General features: G+C 39.9%; 1 protein-coding gene across 13 annotated transcripts in view; it reads right to left on the bottom strand.

Annotated features, from left to right (window-relative positions):
- CDC42BPA (CDC42 binding protein kinase alpha (DMPK-like)) overlaps window positions 1-14130 on the bottom strand; it is a 202142-nt gene that overhangs the window by 125804 nt on the left and 62208 nt on the right. For all 13 annotated transcript variants that reach the window (XM_014528257.1, XM_005880129.1, XM_014528258.1 and 10 more), the window contains exons 4-5: window positions 13194-13289; window positions 8414-8562 (exon numbers count right to left, since the gene is read on the bottom strand). In XM_014528257.1, the coding sequence (XP_014383743.1) occupies window positions 8414-8562; window positions 13194-13289 (245 nt within the window). The remainder of the gene's footprint in view (window positions 1-8413; window positions 8563-13193; window positions 13290-14130) is intronic.

Raw genomic sequence — 14130 nt, 5'->3', positions numbered from 1 at the left:
AGGAGCTTCCTCCTGGTGGTCAGTGTGCTCCCACAGAGGGAGCGCCGCTCAGCCAGAAGCCGGGGTCATGGCTGGCGAGCGCAGTGGTGGTGGTGGGAACCTCTCCTGTCTCCACTGCAGCGCTAAGGACCCCTTGGGGGATGTCCAACTGCTGTGGGGAGTGGGCCTAAGCCAGCAGGCAGACATCCCCCAAGGGGTCCCAGACTGCTAGAGGGCACAGGCCGAGCTGAGGGTCTCCCCCCACCCCCAGTGCACGAATGTTGTGCACCAGGTCTCTAGTACTTTCTATGTTAGGAAGACTACTCTTTGTCCACTATGTGAGTTGCAAATCTTTTTCCTCCAGTGAGCATTTGTTTTTTGAGTTTGTTTACAGACTTCTCCTCCCATGCACTCTTTTGTCTGTGTACTGAATTCATCAATATTTTCTTTTATGCTTTTGTGGATTTTGACTCAATTAGAAATATTTTATTGTCACTGAAATTGCAAAAGAATTATCCCATGTTTCATTCCATGGGAACACTTTTAAGTTTAACTTTTTTACATTTGGAGTTCTTCCTGGTATATCATGAAAGATATGATCTAGTTTTATTTTTCCCACACACCATGCATTTAACCTCTGATTTGAGACCTGACCTTAATCACATGTTAATAAATGTAAGTAATTGGGGCTATTATAAGACTTTCAATTCTGTTCCATTAGTCTATCTTTTCACACAGTAGAAATATATTTTTAATTATTAAAGACAAATTTTAATATCTGATGGGAACAGTCTTCCTCACTATATAGTTATATATTTCTTAGTAAATATATCCCTAATATTCCCTATTTTTAAGATATTATGGAACCTTTTCTTCTAAATCTTTTTATAATTATTGATTGTTGCTAGATTAGAAACTACTTCACAAAAACAGGAATTTTTGCCAGTTTTGTTGACCACTAGATCCTCAGCACCTGGAAAAGAGCCTGACCCACTGTCATGTGCAGTAAATATTTACTCCATGAATTAAGACTACAAAAGCTATTGATATCCTTCTTGAACTTTTGAACTTTTTTACCTTTGTAGTTTTTAGGTTAATTCTATTTGATTTTCCATGTATATCATCTATAAATGTAATAATTTTACTATTTTTACATGTCTAATGTTGTCGTTTGCCTAACTGTTTAGCTAGTATCTCCGGTACAATGTAAAACATTATTGGTGACAATAGACATCTTTGTTGTGTCCTGACTTTAGTAATGTTACCTAGTAAGCATGATGCTTGACTTCTAAGGGGTGAGATACACATACAGCATGTTAAGGAAGCATCCATCAATTCCTATTTCACTGAAAAAAGTATTTACTAAATTCAACAACTCTTCCTAATAAAAAATATAATCAATTCTAAAATGCAAATATTGTATGTCTAAAATTTATACCGAGAGATATCAGCTTTAGATATCGGGTTATTAGAGATATGAGGTTAAAAAGCAGCAAAAAATAGCTTAAAGGAGTTCAATGTGCTTGCCACTGGAAAGCAAACATAAGAGGTATGGAGGGGCACTATTTTTCAATATAATCTTTTCTACACTAGCTGAGTGTTATTTTAATTACATGCAGTATTGCTTGATTACAATTAATTAAAAATCAAAAATACATGTATATAACGACTGAGTCAACCCAAGAATATGAAAATATTCTGACTAAGCCACTATGATCATCTGCAGTCAGCAATATTTTTCACTCAAGACAGTTAATTAATGGATATCAAGATCATAGACAGACACAATAATTTTATAATGAAAACCCTAATTGGTCTCTGTCCAGCAGGAATTAAATTATACCTTTCATATCCGTATTATCTTGCCTTCTGACGCACTCCACATCCCACTCCGTCTATTCCATGGCTGAACAACAAGTCCCTCTGTTCCTAAAATGGCCAACAGGAGAGGAGCCCTCTCCTGCACGTCTGCATCAGAAGCTCAGGAGGATGTGAGTTAGCCCTCTAGCCACCGGCTGGGTTTGCAAATATTTATGTTCTATTTTTATTTTGGGAACAAAGTATAATACTGATATGAGGTATAACTTAGAGTACTCATGAGGATGTGAGTTAGCCCTCTAGCCACCGGCTGGGTTTCCAAATATTTATGTTCTATTTTTACTTTCGGAACAAAGTATAATACTGATAATGAGGTATAACTTAGAGTACTCACGGGAGGAGGAAATGTGATTTTCCATCTAGCTGATACTAAATATGACCTAAATTACTGGGCACGAGGAAGGCCTAAAAATTATGTTACGTCCATGTACTTTATCACCTCAAACAAAGAAAACACATCCCTTCCTTCTTTTTCAACCACACTGCAGCTTGACCTTCTGAAGTTTCCTTTTTCCTTCCAGATGATTATCTCCATCTCAATCTAATTTCAGAGTGACCAAAAGAAAAGCGTCTGGGAGAAAGGAGACCAGCTCTGGCGTGACCTGGGCCTAACCTATGCGGAGATGGCTCTGGTTCTCTTTGCACGCCAGGTTTCTGAAGCGCCGGCAAAGTGAGGCAGACCAGATTCAAATCCCCACAAATGTCAGGGAGATGTGGATGTAGCTACTGAGTAAAGAATGCTCTTCATTATCTCCTAAGAATGTGCTCACTGGAGTACAGGATGGAAAGAGATCCCAAATATAACCTAGGTAGAAAGATGGTTACACTTACATATCGACAACACACTTGCTCTTAGAACTTAGTCAGCATTTTGTTAAGAAACTCAAGCAGTCCTGGCTGGTGTGCTCACTGGTTACAGTACCCCCCCTTAACCCCCGCCCAAGGGTCTCGGGTTCCATTCCTGGTCTAGGGCGCGTAGCTGGATTGCAGGTTCGATCCTCAGCCCTAGTCAGGGCACCTGCAGGAAGAAACCAATCAATGTGTCTCTCGCACATCAATGTCTCTCTCTCTCCCCCTCTCTCCCTTAGCAGTCCTGGCTGGTGTGCTCACTGGTTACAGTACCCCCCCTTAACCCCCGCCCAAGGGTCTCGGGTTCCATTCCTGGTCTAGGGCGCGTAGCTGGATTGCAGGTTCGATCCTCAGCCCTAGTCAGGGCACCTGCAGGAAGAAACCAATCAATGTGTCTCTCGCACATCGATGTTTCTCTCTCTCCCCCTCTCTCCCTCGCTTCCACTCTCTCTGGAAAAAATATCCTTGGGTGAGAATTAACCAAAACAAAAACAAAAAAACTGTCAAGCAGCCCTGGCAAGGCCCATGTGAAAAGAACAAAGGCCCCAGGCCTAGATCCCTGGCTGAAGCCCGAGCTGATGAGCCACACCACCTATCTGAGTGAGCCATCGTGATAGTTGATCTTCCCATCCCAGGTGAGTCACTACAACTCATGCTAAAGAGCAGAGAGAGAGCAGTCCCTGCCTCATCCTGTCCAAACTGCAGACTCGTGAGCAAAGAGTGACTGTTGTCTTCTATTAGTCACTACATTCCAGGGTCTACGGTGGACACAGACATGCTGCTTCTCTTTCAATGGAGGGCTTGGTCCTCTTGTCAGCAGACAGCTCCCAGAGAGCCTCTCCACCAGAAGGCCTGTCTTCTTGGACAGCCACAGCCACTGAGTGACCGATACAGAAATGTAAAGACGCGCCATTTGGGTAAATGAGCACAACTCTGATGGGCCACGAACTCTCCAGGATGCCTAGTGGGGATGGCTGAGGTCTGGCCTGCCGTGCAATCTGGCTTCTCCCCCTTTCTAATCCTGCTTCTGCCAACACCCTTCCACAGGTGTTAATGCACCTTGCATTACACATTCTATCTCTGTGCCTGCTTCTAGAAAACACGTTATACAGCAACGGATAAACAGGACAACAGGCCAGCAAAACTCCACTTTCTGATAGAAGAAGCAAAGTAATGTCTGGGATTCAGAACCACTCAAGTCTGTGACATCTTGCAAGTAAAGTGGCAGCCAGCCAACCAGATACCAAGTATTGTCAATAAAAGGGGTAGAAAAGCCCTATCTGCCGGAAGCCGGTCCATCCTTGCTGTTTGACACAGTTGCTGCAGGGAAGAAACATCTGCACAGCATATGTTTCAAGGGACCTGGTGTATATGGCATACTGTTCTTAATATGTTTGCTCCCCTTCTTAGCGCTATGTGTTTTAACCAAGGTCACCTCTCCAAGAAAGGTTGTTTCCCCAGGTGGGGATTTTTCCCTGGAGTTAGGGATTAACAGGACTAAGGAAGGGAATAAATCAGTAAAACCCCTTAACTAAGTGCCAGGTGGGTAGTTAATCACCTTATCTACGAACAATCACGCTTAAGCTACATAATCTTTACTTAGGATAATCTCCTTCAGTTACTTTCTTGTAGCTTAACAGAACAATAGAGTAGTGACCTTGGAATGGAGATAACAAATGCCCTAACCTTTGGAATAGAATGGAAAGGCTTAACATCAAATGGTATAAATACAGATGTAACAGGAGAATAAAGACAGAACCTGGCTGGAGAACCTGGCTATGCTGATCAACTGAACGCTGTCTCCGTGTCATTTCTGCTTAGCCGACTCCGTCCACACCTTTGGGAACCCCTGGACCTGCTGGGGTTGGACCCCAACACCTATCCTGTCTGGCTGTGGATAGAGCGTTGGCCTATGGATGGAAGGGTCTCTGGTTCGCTTCTGGTGAAGGGCATTTACCTCCGTTGCAGGCTCAATCCCCAGGGTGTGTGTGGGAGGCAACCAATTGATGTGTCCCTCTCACATCAATGTTTCTCTCTCTGTCCCACTGCCTCCCTTTCCCTCTCTAAAAATCAATGGAAAAATATCCTCAGGCGAGGGTTAACAAAAAGAATTAAAAAATAAAATAAAAAGGAGAAGGGAAATTCAGGCAAAACATTAATTCTAACCTTGAAAATCAATGAAAAAAATGAAAGAGAAATGTTTATAAGAGATAAAATCTCTACATTATCAATGTAAAAACATTACTCAAGTTTCTTCCTAACTTGAATATGAATCATACCAATCATACCAATTATCATTCACTGAAGTTTTTAAAATCAGTAATTTTCCCTGTCCCCAATCAAAAGCAAATTACATTCGGCTTAAAAGGAACAGTATTATTTTAAAACTCTCAGTCAAAATATTTATAATGATACATTTTTCTTATAGTATTAAGGATAAAAAGCATTCCAAAACAATGACCATGTTGAAAGGCCAATATTCTGTGGGTCGTTCTTACTTTAATACTTCACCGGACTGTCAGTACCAGAGCATGATTATTGTAAATATTATGCCTGGAATGGAAAAGGTGGATATAATAAAACTGTATTCTTCTGAAATTGCTTTAAAATGTATTTGTGAACTGTTATTTTATCTAAGCACTCCTGTCTTCACTGAAATCAACTTGTTTCAAAAATGTATACTTATTCACCTGACTTTTCTTTGGTAAATCCAATTTCATATTCCAAAGTTAACACAACTCTTGAAAACAAATAGTGCAAGCTGCCTCCTCCACGTGACAGGCATATTCACACTGATGTTGTTGTTGTGTCCATCATATAAAGGCTATATGAAATGTAGATTAGCCACACAAATATGATTTTCTTTTGTAAGAAAGCCCTCACTAGCCCTAGCCTGTTTGGCTCAGTGGATAGAGCATCAGCTTGCAGACCAAAGGGTGCCGGGTTCGATTCTGGTTCAAGGGCATGTACCTCGGTTGCAGGCTCCTCCCTGGCCCGAGCCCTGGTCGGGGCATTCAGGAGGCAACCAATGGATGTATTTCTCTCACATAGATGTTTCTCTCTCTCTCCCTCGCTCTTCCACTCTCCCTAACAATCAATGGAAAAATATCCTGGGGTGAGGATGAACAAAAAAAAAAGCCCTCACCAGAGGCCAATGGGTGTTCTGTATATCGAAAAACTAATCTCACCCAAAGAGAGGCCTGGCCTTTGCCCTCAGCAATGGGAGGTGATCCCGAGGCTCCTGGAATATCAGGCCAGAGAGAAGTATCTTTGTTTTCCTGGGGACTTGGCCACCAAGCAGTCTAGCAATGTGATTTATGAGAGATGTAATTTACAGGGGACATGGGGTATCTGTTTTACTTCTGAAACTAAAGGTACCACCCCAACCTCTGGGAAGGGCTAGAGACTAATGGTCAGTCATGCAAGCAACATGCTGAGACTCCCCAGAACTCTGGAAAACAAAAGCTCAAGTGTGCTTCCTTGTTGGCAACACTCCACGCTACTGCGCACATGGATGCGCCTGGTACTTCTCCTGGACTCTGCCCTGTGTGCTGCGTCTCCTGGCGGGTTCCATCTGCACCCTTTCCATCAATAGGCTGTAACTCTAAGCACAGCTTTCAGTGAGCTCTGTGCGACCCTGCAAGTTCTGGAAACTGAGGGCGGTTTTGGGAACCGCCCAAATCTGCAACTGGTGTCAGACGTAAGGGTGGTCTTTTGGAATTGTTCCCGCCATTTCTGAAGTTGGCCCCAAAGCCTCACAGTCACTGAAATATCAAATGCACTGTAATACAGTGACTGTCTTTCTGTAACATAATTTCAATAATGGTGCACAGCCTGAGTTCACCGATAGCTAACAAATTTTAACTATAATGTTATCTATTCTTTAGTAATTCCAGACTATAATAAAATTACCTCCTCCATTAGCAGTAAGAAAAATTACAATTTTGAAATGGGACTCCAGCCTGGGAAAGACTGAGAGCGGTTTTATATTAGCTTCATGCCACGAATTATTTCTATCTCACTGTAAAAGTGTAATGATTTTACATCTACCAAGAGGATACCTGCCGAATCACACCACAAATCCACACTGAGAGATGAACCAGCCCAAAGCCCTGGCGGAGGCCGGCACATACCTTCCTTCATAAGAAGCTCAGGGGATCAGGGATGGAAAACTCTCCAGAACTGAATTCTGTGGGTTTCCCCCAACAAACCCTATTAAGATAGGTTGGATCCATTTCCTATAATGCATCAGTACATTATTTATTTATTTATTTTTAGAAATATATTTTATTGATTTTTTACAGAGAGGAAGGGAGAGGGATAGAGAGTTAGAAACATCAACCAGCTGCCTCCTGCACACCTCTTACTGGGGATGTGCCCGCAACCAAGGTACATGCCCTTGACTGGAATTGAACCTGGGGCCCTTCAGTCTGCAGGCCAATGCTCTATCCACCGAGCCAAACCAGTTAGGGCATGCATCAGTACATTTTTAGAGTTAAACATAATCTATAAAATGTTAACAGTAAGAAGATGAGGTCAATAAAACTGCAATCACAAACCTTGAATATGGAACAAATTCCACTGGGAAACATGGGAGTTATGAAGAAAGCCATGAATGAGTGAATTGTTTTTAGTTTTTGTCTTATTTTTGAACTAGGGTAAGGAGAGATTACTTCAAAAAACACATTCCACTCCAAGAATTTGTTCAAGTCAGTACTTAACTTTAAAACAAACACAGGAGAGCACACATACACCAATAAGTCCCATGAAACCAGCTTAATGTGCCTTCAGAGAGAGATTCTATTCAACAAAAAGCTTGTGTGCCTGCACCCTTACGCTCTTAGTCTAATCTGAAGTTTGGACATTTTCACATGAATTAACTATGCCAGAAAAGAAATAAAAGTATGCATGAAAAACATGAAAACATAACTTGACAATGTCTGTTCATTAGTTATTTTATCCTGTTTTAGATTCTTTACTTTTAAATATAATTTCAATCTCACAACTCTTTAGTCCTCCACATATTTTAGTCCTCCACTTTATCATACACATTCTTACTTTAAGTTATCTAAATCCATTATGGAATGAGGTGAAAGGGAAAGAAATGACTAGGTAAAGAACTTGACTGAGAAAATAAAAGCCAGTGGACACTATTCAACAGTAACTGATGCAACCAATTTTGAAATTTAAATATAATTTAGCCTAAATACCAGATAACAACAACTGTTCCTAAAATATGATTTGATGATGAGAGTACTACACTGCAGTAACCTATTAACCCATACCCAGTAAGGAAACCTTGCAACAACCATAACGCTCCAGGTCTAGTAAAGAAAACCGCCAGAGAGGAATAATACAATACATCCACTGAGCACAACAGGAAAATACTAGTCTATAACTCCAGGAGCTTAAAATCTAATGGAGAAAATAGGCAAATATAAAATAAAGAAGGTGATAAGGAATATTATCCTATATTGAACACAGCATAAATTACCAGTGATCTTATACAAATTGTTCACCTTAGTTCATCTCATTACTGTGTACCATATTCAGGGATGTGATGTGCCTTGGAGAGGCAAAACCATTAAAACCACCGCAGAATAAATACTTTGATTGATGAGAAACGTATCTTAGTCCCCAATAAATCTGGTATAAATAGACCTCTGCTTCTAGATATCACGAGACAATGAAAGAACATCTTACTCACCTGTGTACATAATGCAGCTGATGAACGGAATCAATTGCTATCACCATCTCAGCCAAGTAAAATCGAGCCATATCTTCAGGCAATCTATCTTCAAATTTGCTGAGCAGAGTAAGCAAATCCCCACCAACATAATAATCCATAACTAGATACTTGGAAAGAAACAATAAAATGTACTCAATAAATTTTTAAAAGGGTGAAAAAGAGTATATTTAATGTAACCCAAGGTCAAACAGCACTAAGTAAAAGACTTTTGTTGTCAACTAACAAGAAGCTACATAAGATTATCATCAGCAGTCATTACAAAACTGGTAAAAGTCATAAAGCAGTATTTTACATTTTTAAAAACTGGGGCAGGGAACAACACAGGATTACTGTTGTTTTATTATTGTATTTTGCAAAGTAACAACATCATGACCTCCAATAATACACCATAGTTTTAGCAACATTTCATTGAAGAATGAACATTTTAATTTTGCAAAGTTCATTTCAAAAACTCAGAATATATTACAGTTCTTTATGTTGAATAAATTCATTTTCATCATCACTACATTTTCCTTATTTCATCTTGGAGCAGTAACAACTTCATTATAATGAGCAGCTGGATAGGCATTTGAAAACTACTGCAACAAAGAATACAGTAATTCTCACAATACCTATGCTTCTCTTCCCATTTCTAATCGTGCACAAATATCAGAATGGACCTTTCTAGGGTACATATAAACAGAAGGCAACTAATTTTAGATATGGACTATTATGAGTTTGTGTCTGATACTGAGAGATATAATAAGAAATATCTATCTATCTATCTATCTATAGGCACAGAGCAGAGATCCTGAAAACTCTTAGAATTTCTTAAGTGACAAGACAAAGATGTCTTTTATCTATATATATAAAAGCCTAAGTGACCGTTCGACCGATAGCTATGACACACACTGTCCACCAGGGGACAGACGCTCAATGCACAGGCATGGAAACATGGAACAGACTGATGAATCTCAGAGGGAAGGAGGGGGAGGGCAGGAAGAGACTAACCAAAGATCTTATATGCATAGTAGAGGCCTGGTGCATGGATTTGTGCACTGGTTGGGTCCCTCAGCCTGGCCTGCGGGGATCGGGCCGAAACCAGCAGTCCGACATCCCCCAAGGGGGCCCAGATTGCAAGAGGGCGCAGGCCAGGCCGAGGGACCCCACCAGTGCATGAATCTGTGCACCGGACCTCTAGTTATTGATAACAAGCCCCTTTCAACTAGACCAGAGTTGATGTTAATGAGGCAACTTGTGGAAAGCTCCTAGGTAACCTAAGGATGGGAGCTGGCTGCCAGGGGAACCAACCAAGACGAGAGAGTTGGAACTTTCAGTCCCACCCACCCCTAGCCTCTAAGAAATGGGCTGGAGTAGAGATTGAATCAATCATGATTGATCCATGATTTAAACAAACATGCCCGTGTAATGAAGCCTTCATAAAAATCCAAAAGGATGGGGTTTGGAGAGCTTCCAGGTTGGCCAACAAGTAAGTGGAGGTGCTGAGAGCAGTGCACTCTCAGAGAGGGCGTGGAAGCTCTGTGCCCCTCTCCCTGTGCATCTCTTTCACCTGAGTTCTGTGAGCTGCTCTAGCAAATTAACTGAACCCACAGAGGGCATCTAAGCATGTCAATACAATGCAAATTAGTCACTTCTAACTGAAGGTTAGGTGGAAGTTCTCAACTGCCCAGTTAAGTGAATTTTTAACTATTAACATTTCCTTTTCACTTGCACCAAGTCCCCAAAATTAATGCTAGAACTATATATAGTTTGAGTTCAAAAGATCTATCTGCTGCAAACCTGTGTAGGAATGAAGACCTCACTTCTTTTTATCTGTATGGGAATGAAGATCTCATTTCTTTTTACTTTTGACAGCATGGGAAATAAATAAAGCAACTTGATATTGTGTTTGATTCAAGCAACATTAGCTGTCAAAATGAATTCACCATAGTGTGAGTTTTCCATGTAAGTGCTGCTGTGCCTTGTAATTTAGGTTAAATATATTTTAAAAACATATGAAGTCTACAGAAAAAGCTATTTTCCAAAGCAATTCAGTATTTCATAATAATGGTGGGTATTTTGGTTCAAAATTCAAAAATATTTCAACCTTGGTCCTTTGTTCAAAATATTGCAATAATATGTTACCACTACAAAACCACTGAACAGCTGTATTATATAGCAGGACAGGATATTCAGCTTTGATTTCTGACACAAATTCATGAAAATGATAACACTTGTGTCCACGAGACCTAATGAAGTTCAACGTTGTGGTTGAGGATGGGTATTTTGGTTCAAAAATATTTCAACCTTGGTCCTTTGTTCAAAATATTGCAATAATATGTTACCACTACAAAACCACTGAACAGCTGTATTATATAGCAGGACAGGATATTCAGCTTTGATTTCTGACACAAATTCATGAAAATGATAACACTTGTGTCCATGAGACTTAATGAAGTTCAACGTTGATACATACTACTGGTTCAATAACACATGACAGGTTAAAATATTTGCTGCAAACCACCTGCTGATTAATAAGACAGCATGGGGTGCTTACAGCACCTAATATTTAACCATTTGTGTATATGTCCAACTAGGCCTCTTTCTGCTTCACACATGCCATCACTCTCCACTGTAATACATCGTAGCAGATTCCAATTCAGTTTGTGCCAGATTAGTGTTTTCTGAACGTCTTTGGAAATGCTATTGACTATAATTGTACCACACAAACTATTCATACAGGCTAATTTCTCAGTTACTTCAAACTCAGCATTGACTCTTCAAATAACAAGAACTGAGCAGAATCAGTAACATTTTTCAACTCAAAGAGCCAAAGAAAACCACTCAAAATCATTTCCCTGGTTTTATAATCAACCATTGATGTTGTTCCCAATTTCCTCAATTCTTGAGCAACTGTTCTCACCAAAAGGCTAAAAGTCTTAGACAAGTTAATTTTCTGTGGACACATTTCTTTGGCTGCTGCAATCAGACATGATTTAATTATCTCAACATTGGTGTAAGGCTTTCCTTGCTTGGCTAACAAATGAGCCACTCAAGGAACTTCCTACAGTTGCAGCCTCATGTCATTTTTTTATTTTTGTAAAGTAATTCTGCTATGATAAGATATTCTGTTTTAAATTTTCTAACTTTACTGACTGCTGTTCTCCTGTGTTAGGAATGCTGGAATGAGTGCTCAGTGTGCAAACATTTTTATTTGCTTCTATTAGTACAGTTGTAGTGTAGCTGCATAATAAACAATATGCTGTCATTTAATTTGTTAACAAAATAATCCACATTCTGCCGTGCTTTAAACGAATGATATTTGAAGTCTATCGTTTTCTTCTCCTTAATTTGCCATAATCCATATGCACTATTAACAATGACACAATATAGCAATATATATAGCACTTCCAAAGCTATCAAGTTATAACTGTCACTGCAATTTGCAAAGCAATGGCAGTAACACATGCAGTGTGTTTCCCTGTCACAGGGCCAGTCTCTGTCACAATAGTCAACTCAGCCACTGTGGTGCAAAGGCAGCCGTAGACAATACATAAATCAACGGCATGGCTGTTTTCCAATAAAATTTCATGGCCACTGAAATTCAAATTTAATATAATATTCACAAGTCACAAAATACTCCTCTTTTGATTTCTTTTCAACTATTTAAAAATATAAAAACAATTCTTAGCTTGCAGGCTATACAAAAATGGGTAGTGGGCCAGATTTGAGCTGCAGGCCATAGTTTGCCGAAATCTGATTTATAGGAACTCCCAGATGTGTAGTGCTATTCACTCTCAGACGCACCAGACTCATTAAGTGAATCACATGACATTCAAAGCTAACACAGGCCACATTAAATGAACCATCTTCCCCTCTGCTCTAAATTTTCTCGTCCCCGTTTCTCCACTGAATCCCACAAAGCAGACCTGGCAAACTGGGAGTCATTCTGACTCCTCTCCTCCACTGACTTCCACTCCAGCACATCGGTGAGAGAGGAAAACATCGGAAGGTGTCTCCTGTGCACGCCCAGCCTGGGGATGAATCCGCAACCCGAGGGTGTGCCCTGACCGGACTGAACCCACAGCCTTTTGGTGGATGTGATGATGCCCAACCAACGGAGCCACCCGGCCAGAGCTCGTTCTCTAGTTTTGCTCCTGAAATCCCTCCCCACATCGCTGCCAGGATGGTCTATGTAAAATATAAAACTGTACCACACTCCCCTTAAAACCCAACTTAAAATTAGAATAAAATCTGAATTCCTCAGCATGATCCACACACTGGAAGCCTCATTTCATATCTTTCTCCCTTCGCTGCTGTCCTCTAATCACACTAGCCTTCCTCTCATCTTTCACAGCCTAGTCCTTTCAGACACCAAACTCACAGGAACAGAAATCAGACTCATGGCTACCAGAGGGGGGAAGCCGGGGAGAGGGGACTGCAGAAATGTACAAACTTCAGCTGTAAGATAAATAACTCCTGGGATATAATGCACACACGATGCGATCACTAACACTGCTCCATGATACATAAGAAAGTTGTTAAGAGAGGAAGTCCTAAGAACTGTCAACACAAGGAGATTTTTTCCCCTTTTTATTTTCTTTTTATTGTAGCTACATGAGAAAACAGGTATTAGCTGAACCTACTGTGGTAATCAGTTCACATTATATGTAAATTAAACCCTCATGCTGTAGGCTGTAAACTTATTCAGTGATATATGTCAATTATTTCTCAGTAAAACTGGAAAAATGATTCTTACCAGGTTGTTGTCATCCTGGAAAGCATAATGCAAAGTTGTAATCCATTTATTGTCTCCATTCACTAACACATCCCTTTCTTCACGAAAACATGCCGTCTGAAAAGAGAAAATGCATTTTAGATAGAGGACACTTTATGTAAAACTAGGAAATATACTATGCAAACATTCGCTCAATGTATTTATTATACTTGCTATTCTGGAAAAAGAGTACATCCAATATTATATGACTTTCAACAAGTCAACCAGAAATCAGACACCTGGAGGAGTATGCTTCAAATACCATTAAGAGTTCAAAGAATCAGGAAGCACACCGCATCATTCAACACTCATGGTCCAACCTACCACCTAGATAATACACTAAACATTCTTCCACATTTACTTCTGATCTTTTTATTTTTAAGGAAATGAGATACAAGTTGTAGCCTTCCTACTACTATTGGATTCTCCTCCCTTCCTCCCCTGATATAATAAATAATCTGAAGTTAGCATATACTAGTAGTATTCCCATCATATGCTTTGATCACATGTCTGTGACTAAAAAAATAATAGAAATGTTTTGAAAATTTCCACAAATGGTGTAATTTTTATCTACTCTTTTGCAACTTGATTACTTTTTACTCAATCATGACTTATTTTCCTTTTAATTGCTATGATATTCCATGTTTGAATACTAAGAAATTTATGCAACCCTCATCATGAAAACATAGGTTATTTCCAATTTTATGTTATTACAATGTTGCAATGAATATATTTGTACAAATGTACAAGAGTTTATCTAGATTATACATTTAAAAGTAGAAATGGTAGAAGCATTTTCAACTGCAGCCACATAAAACCAATTTTCTTTTCTAAGTGGTGTGCCAATTACTACCCTCACCCCACTATATGAAATCTACCCTTTTCCTCACATCCTCAACTGTACTTGGCATTATTAGAC

The sequence above is a fragment of the Myotis brandtii genome, unplaced genomic scaffold (assembly GCF_000412655.1).
Source record: "Myotis brandtii unplaced genomic scaffold, ASM41265v1 scaffold627, whole genome shotgun sequence".
Taxonomy (NCBI): Eukaryota; Metazoa; Chordata; class Mammalia; order Chiroptera; family Vespertilionidae; genus Myotis; species Myotis brandtii.
The sequence above is the reverse complement of the archived record's forward strand: the minus strand, read 5'-3'. Positions and strand labels throughout refer to the sequence as shown.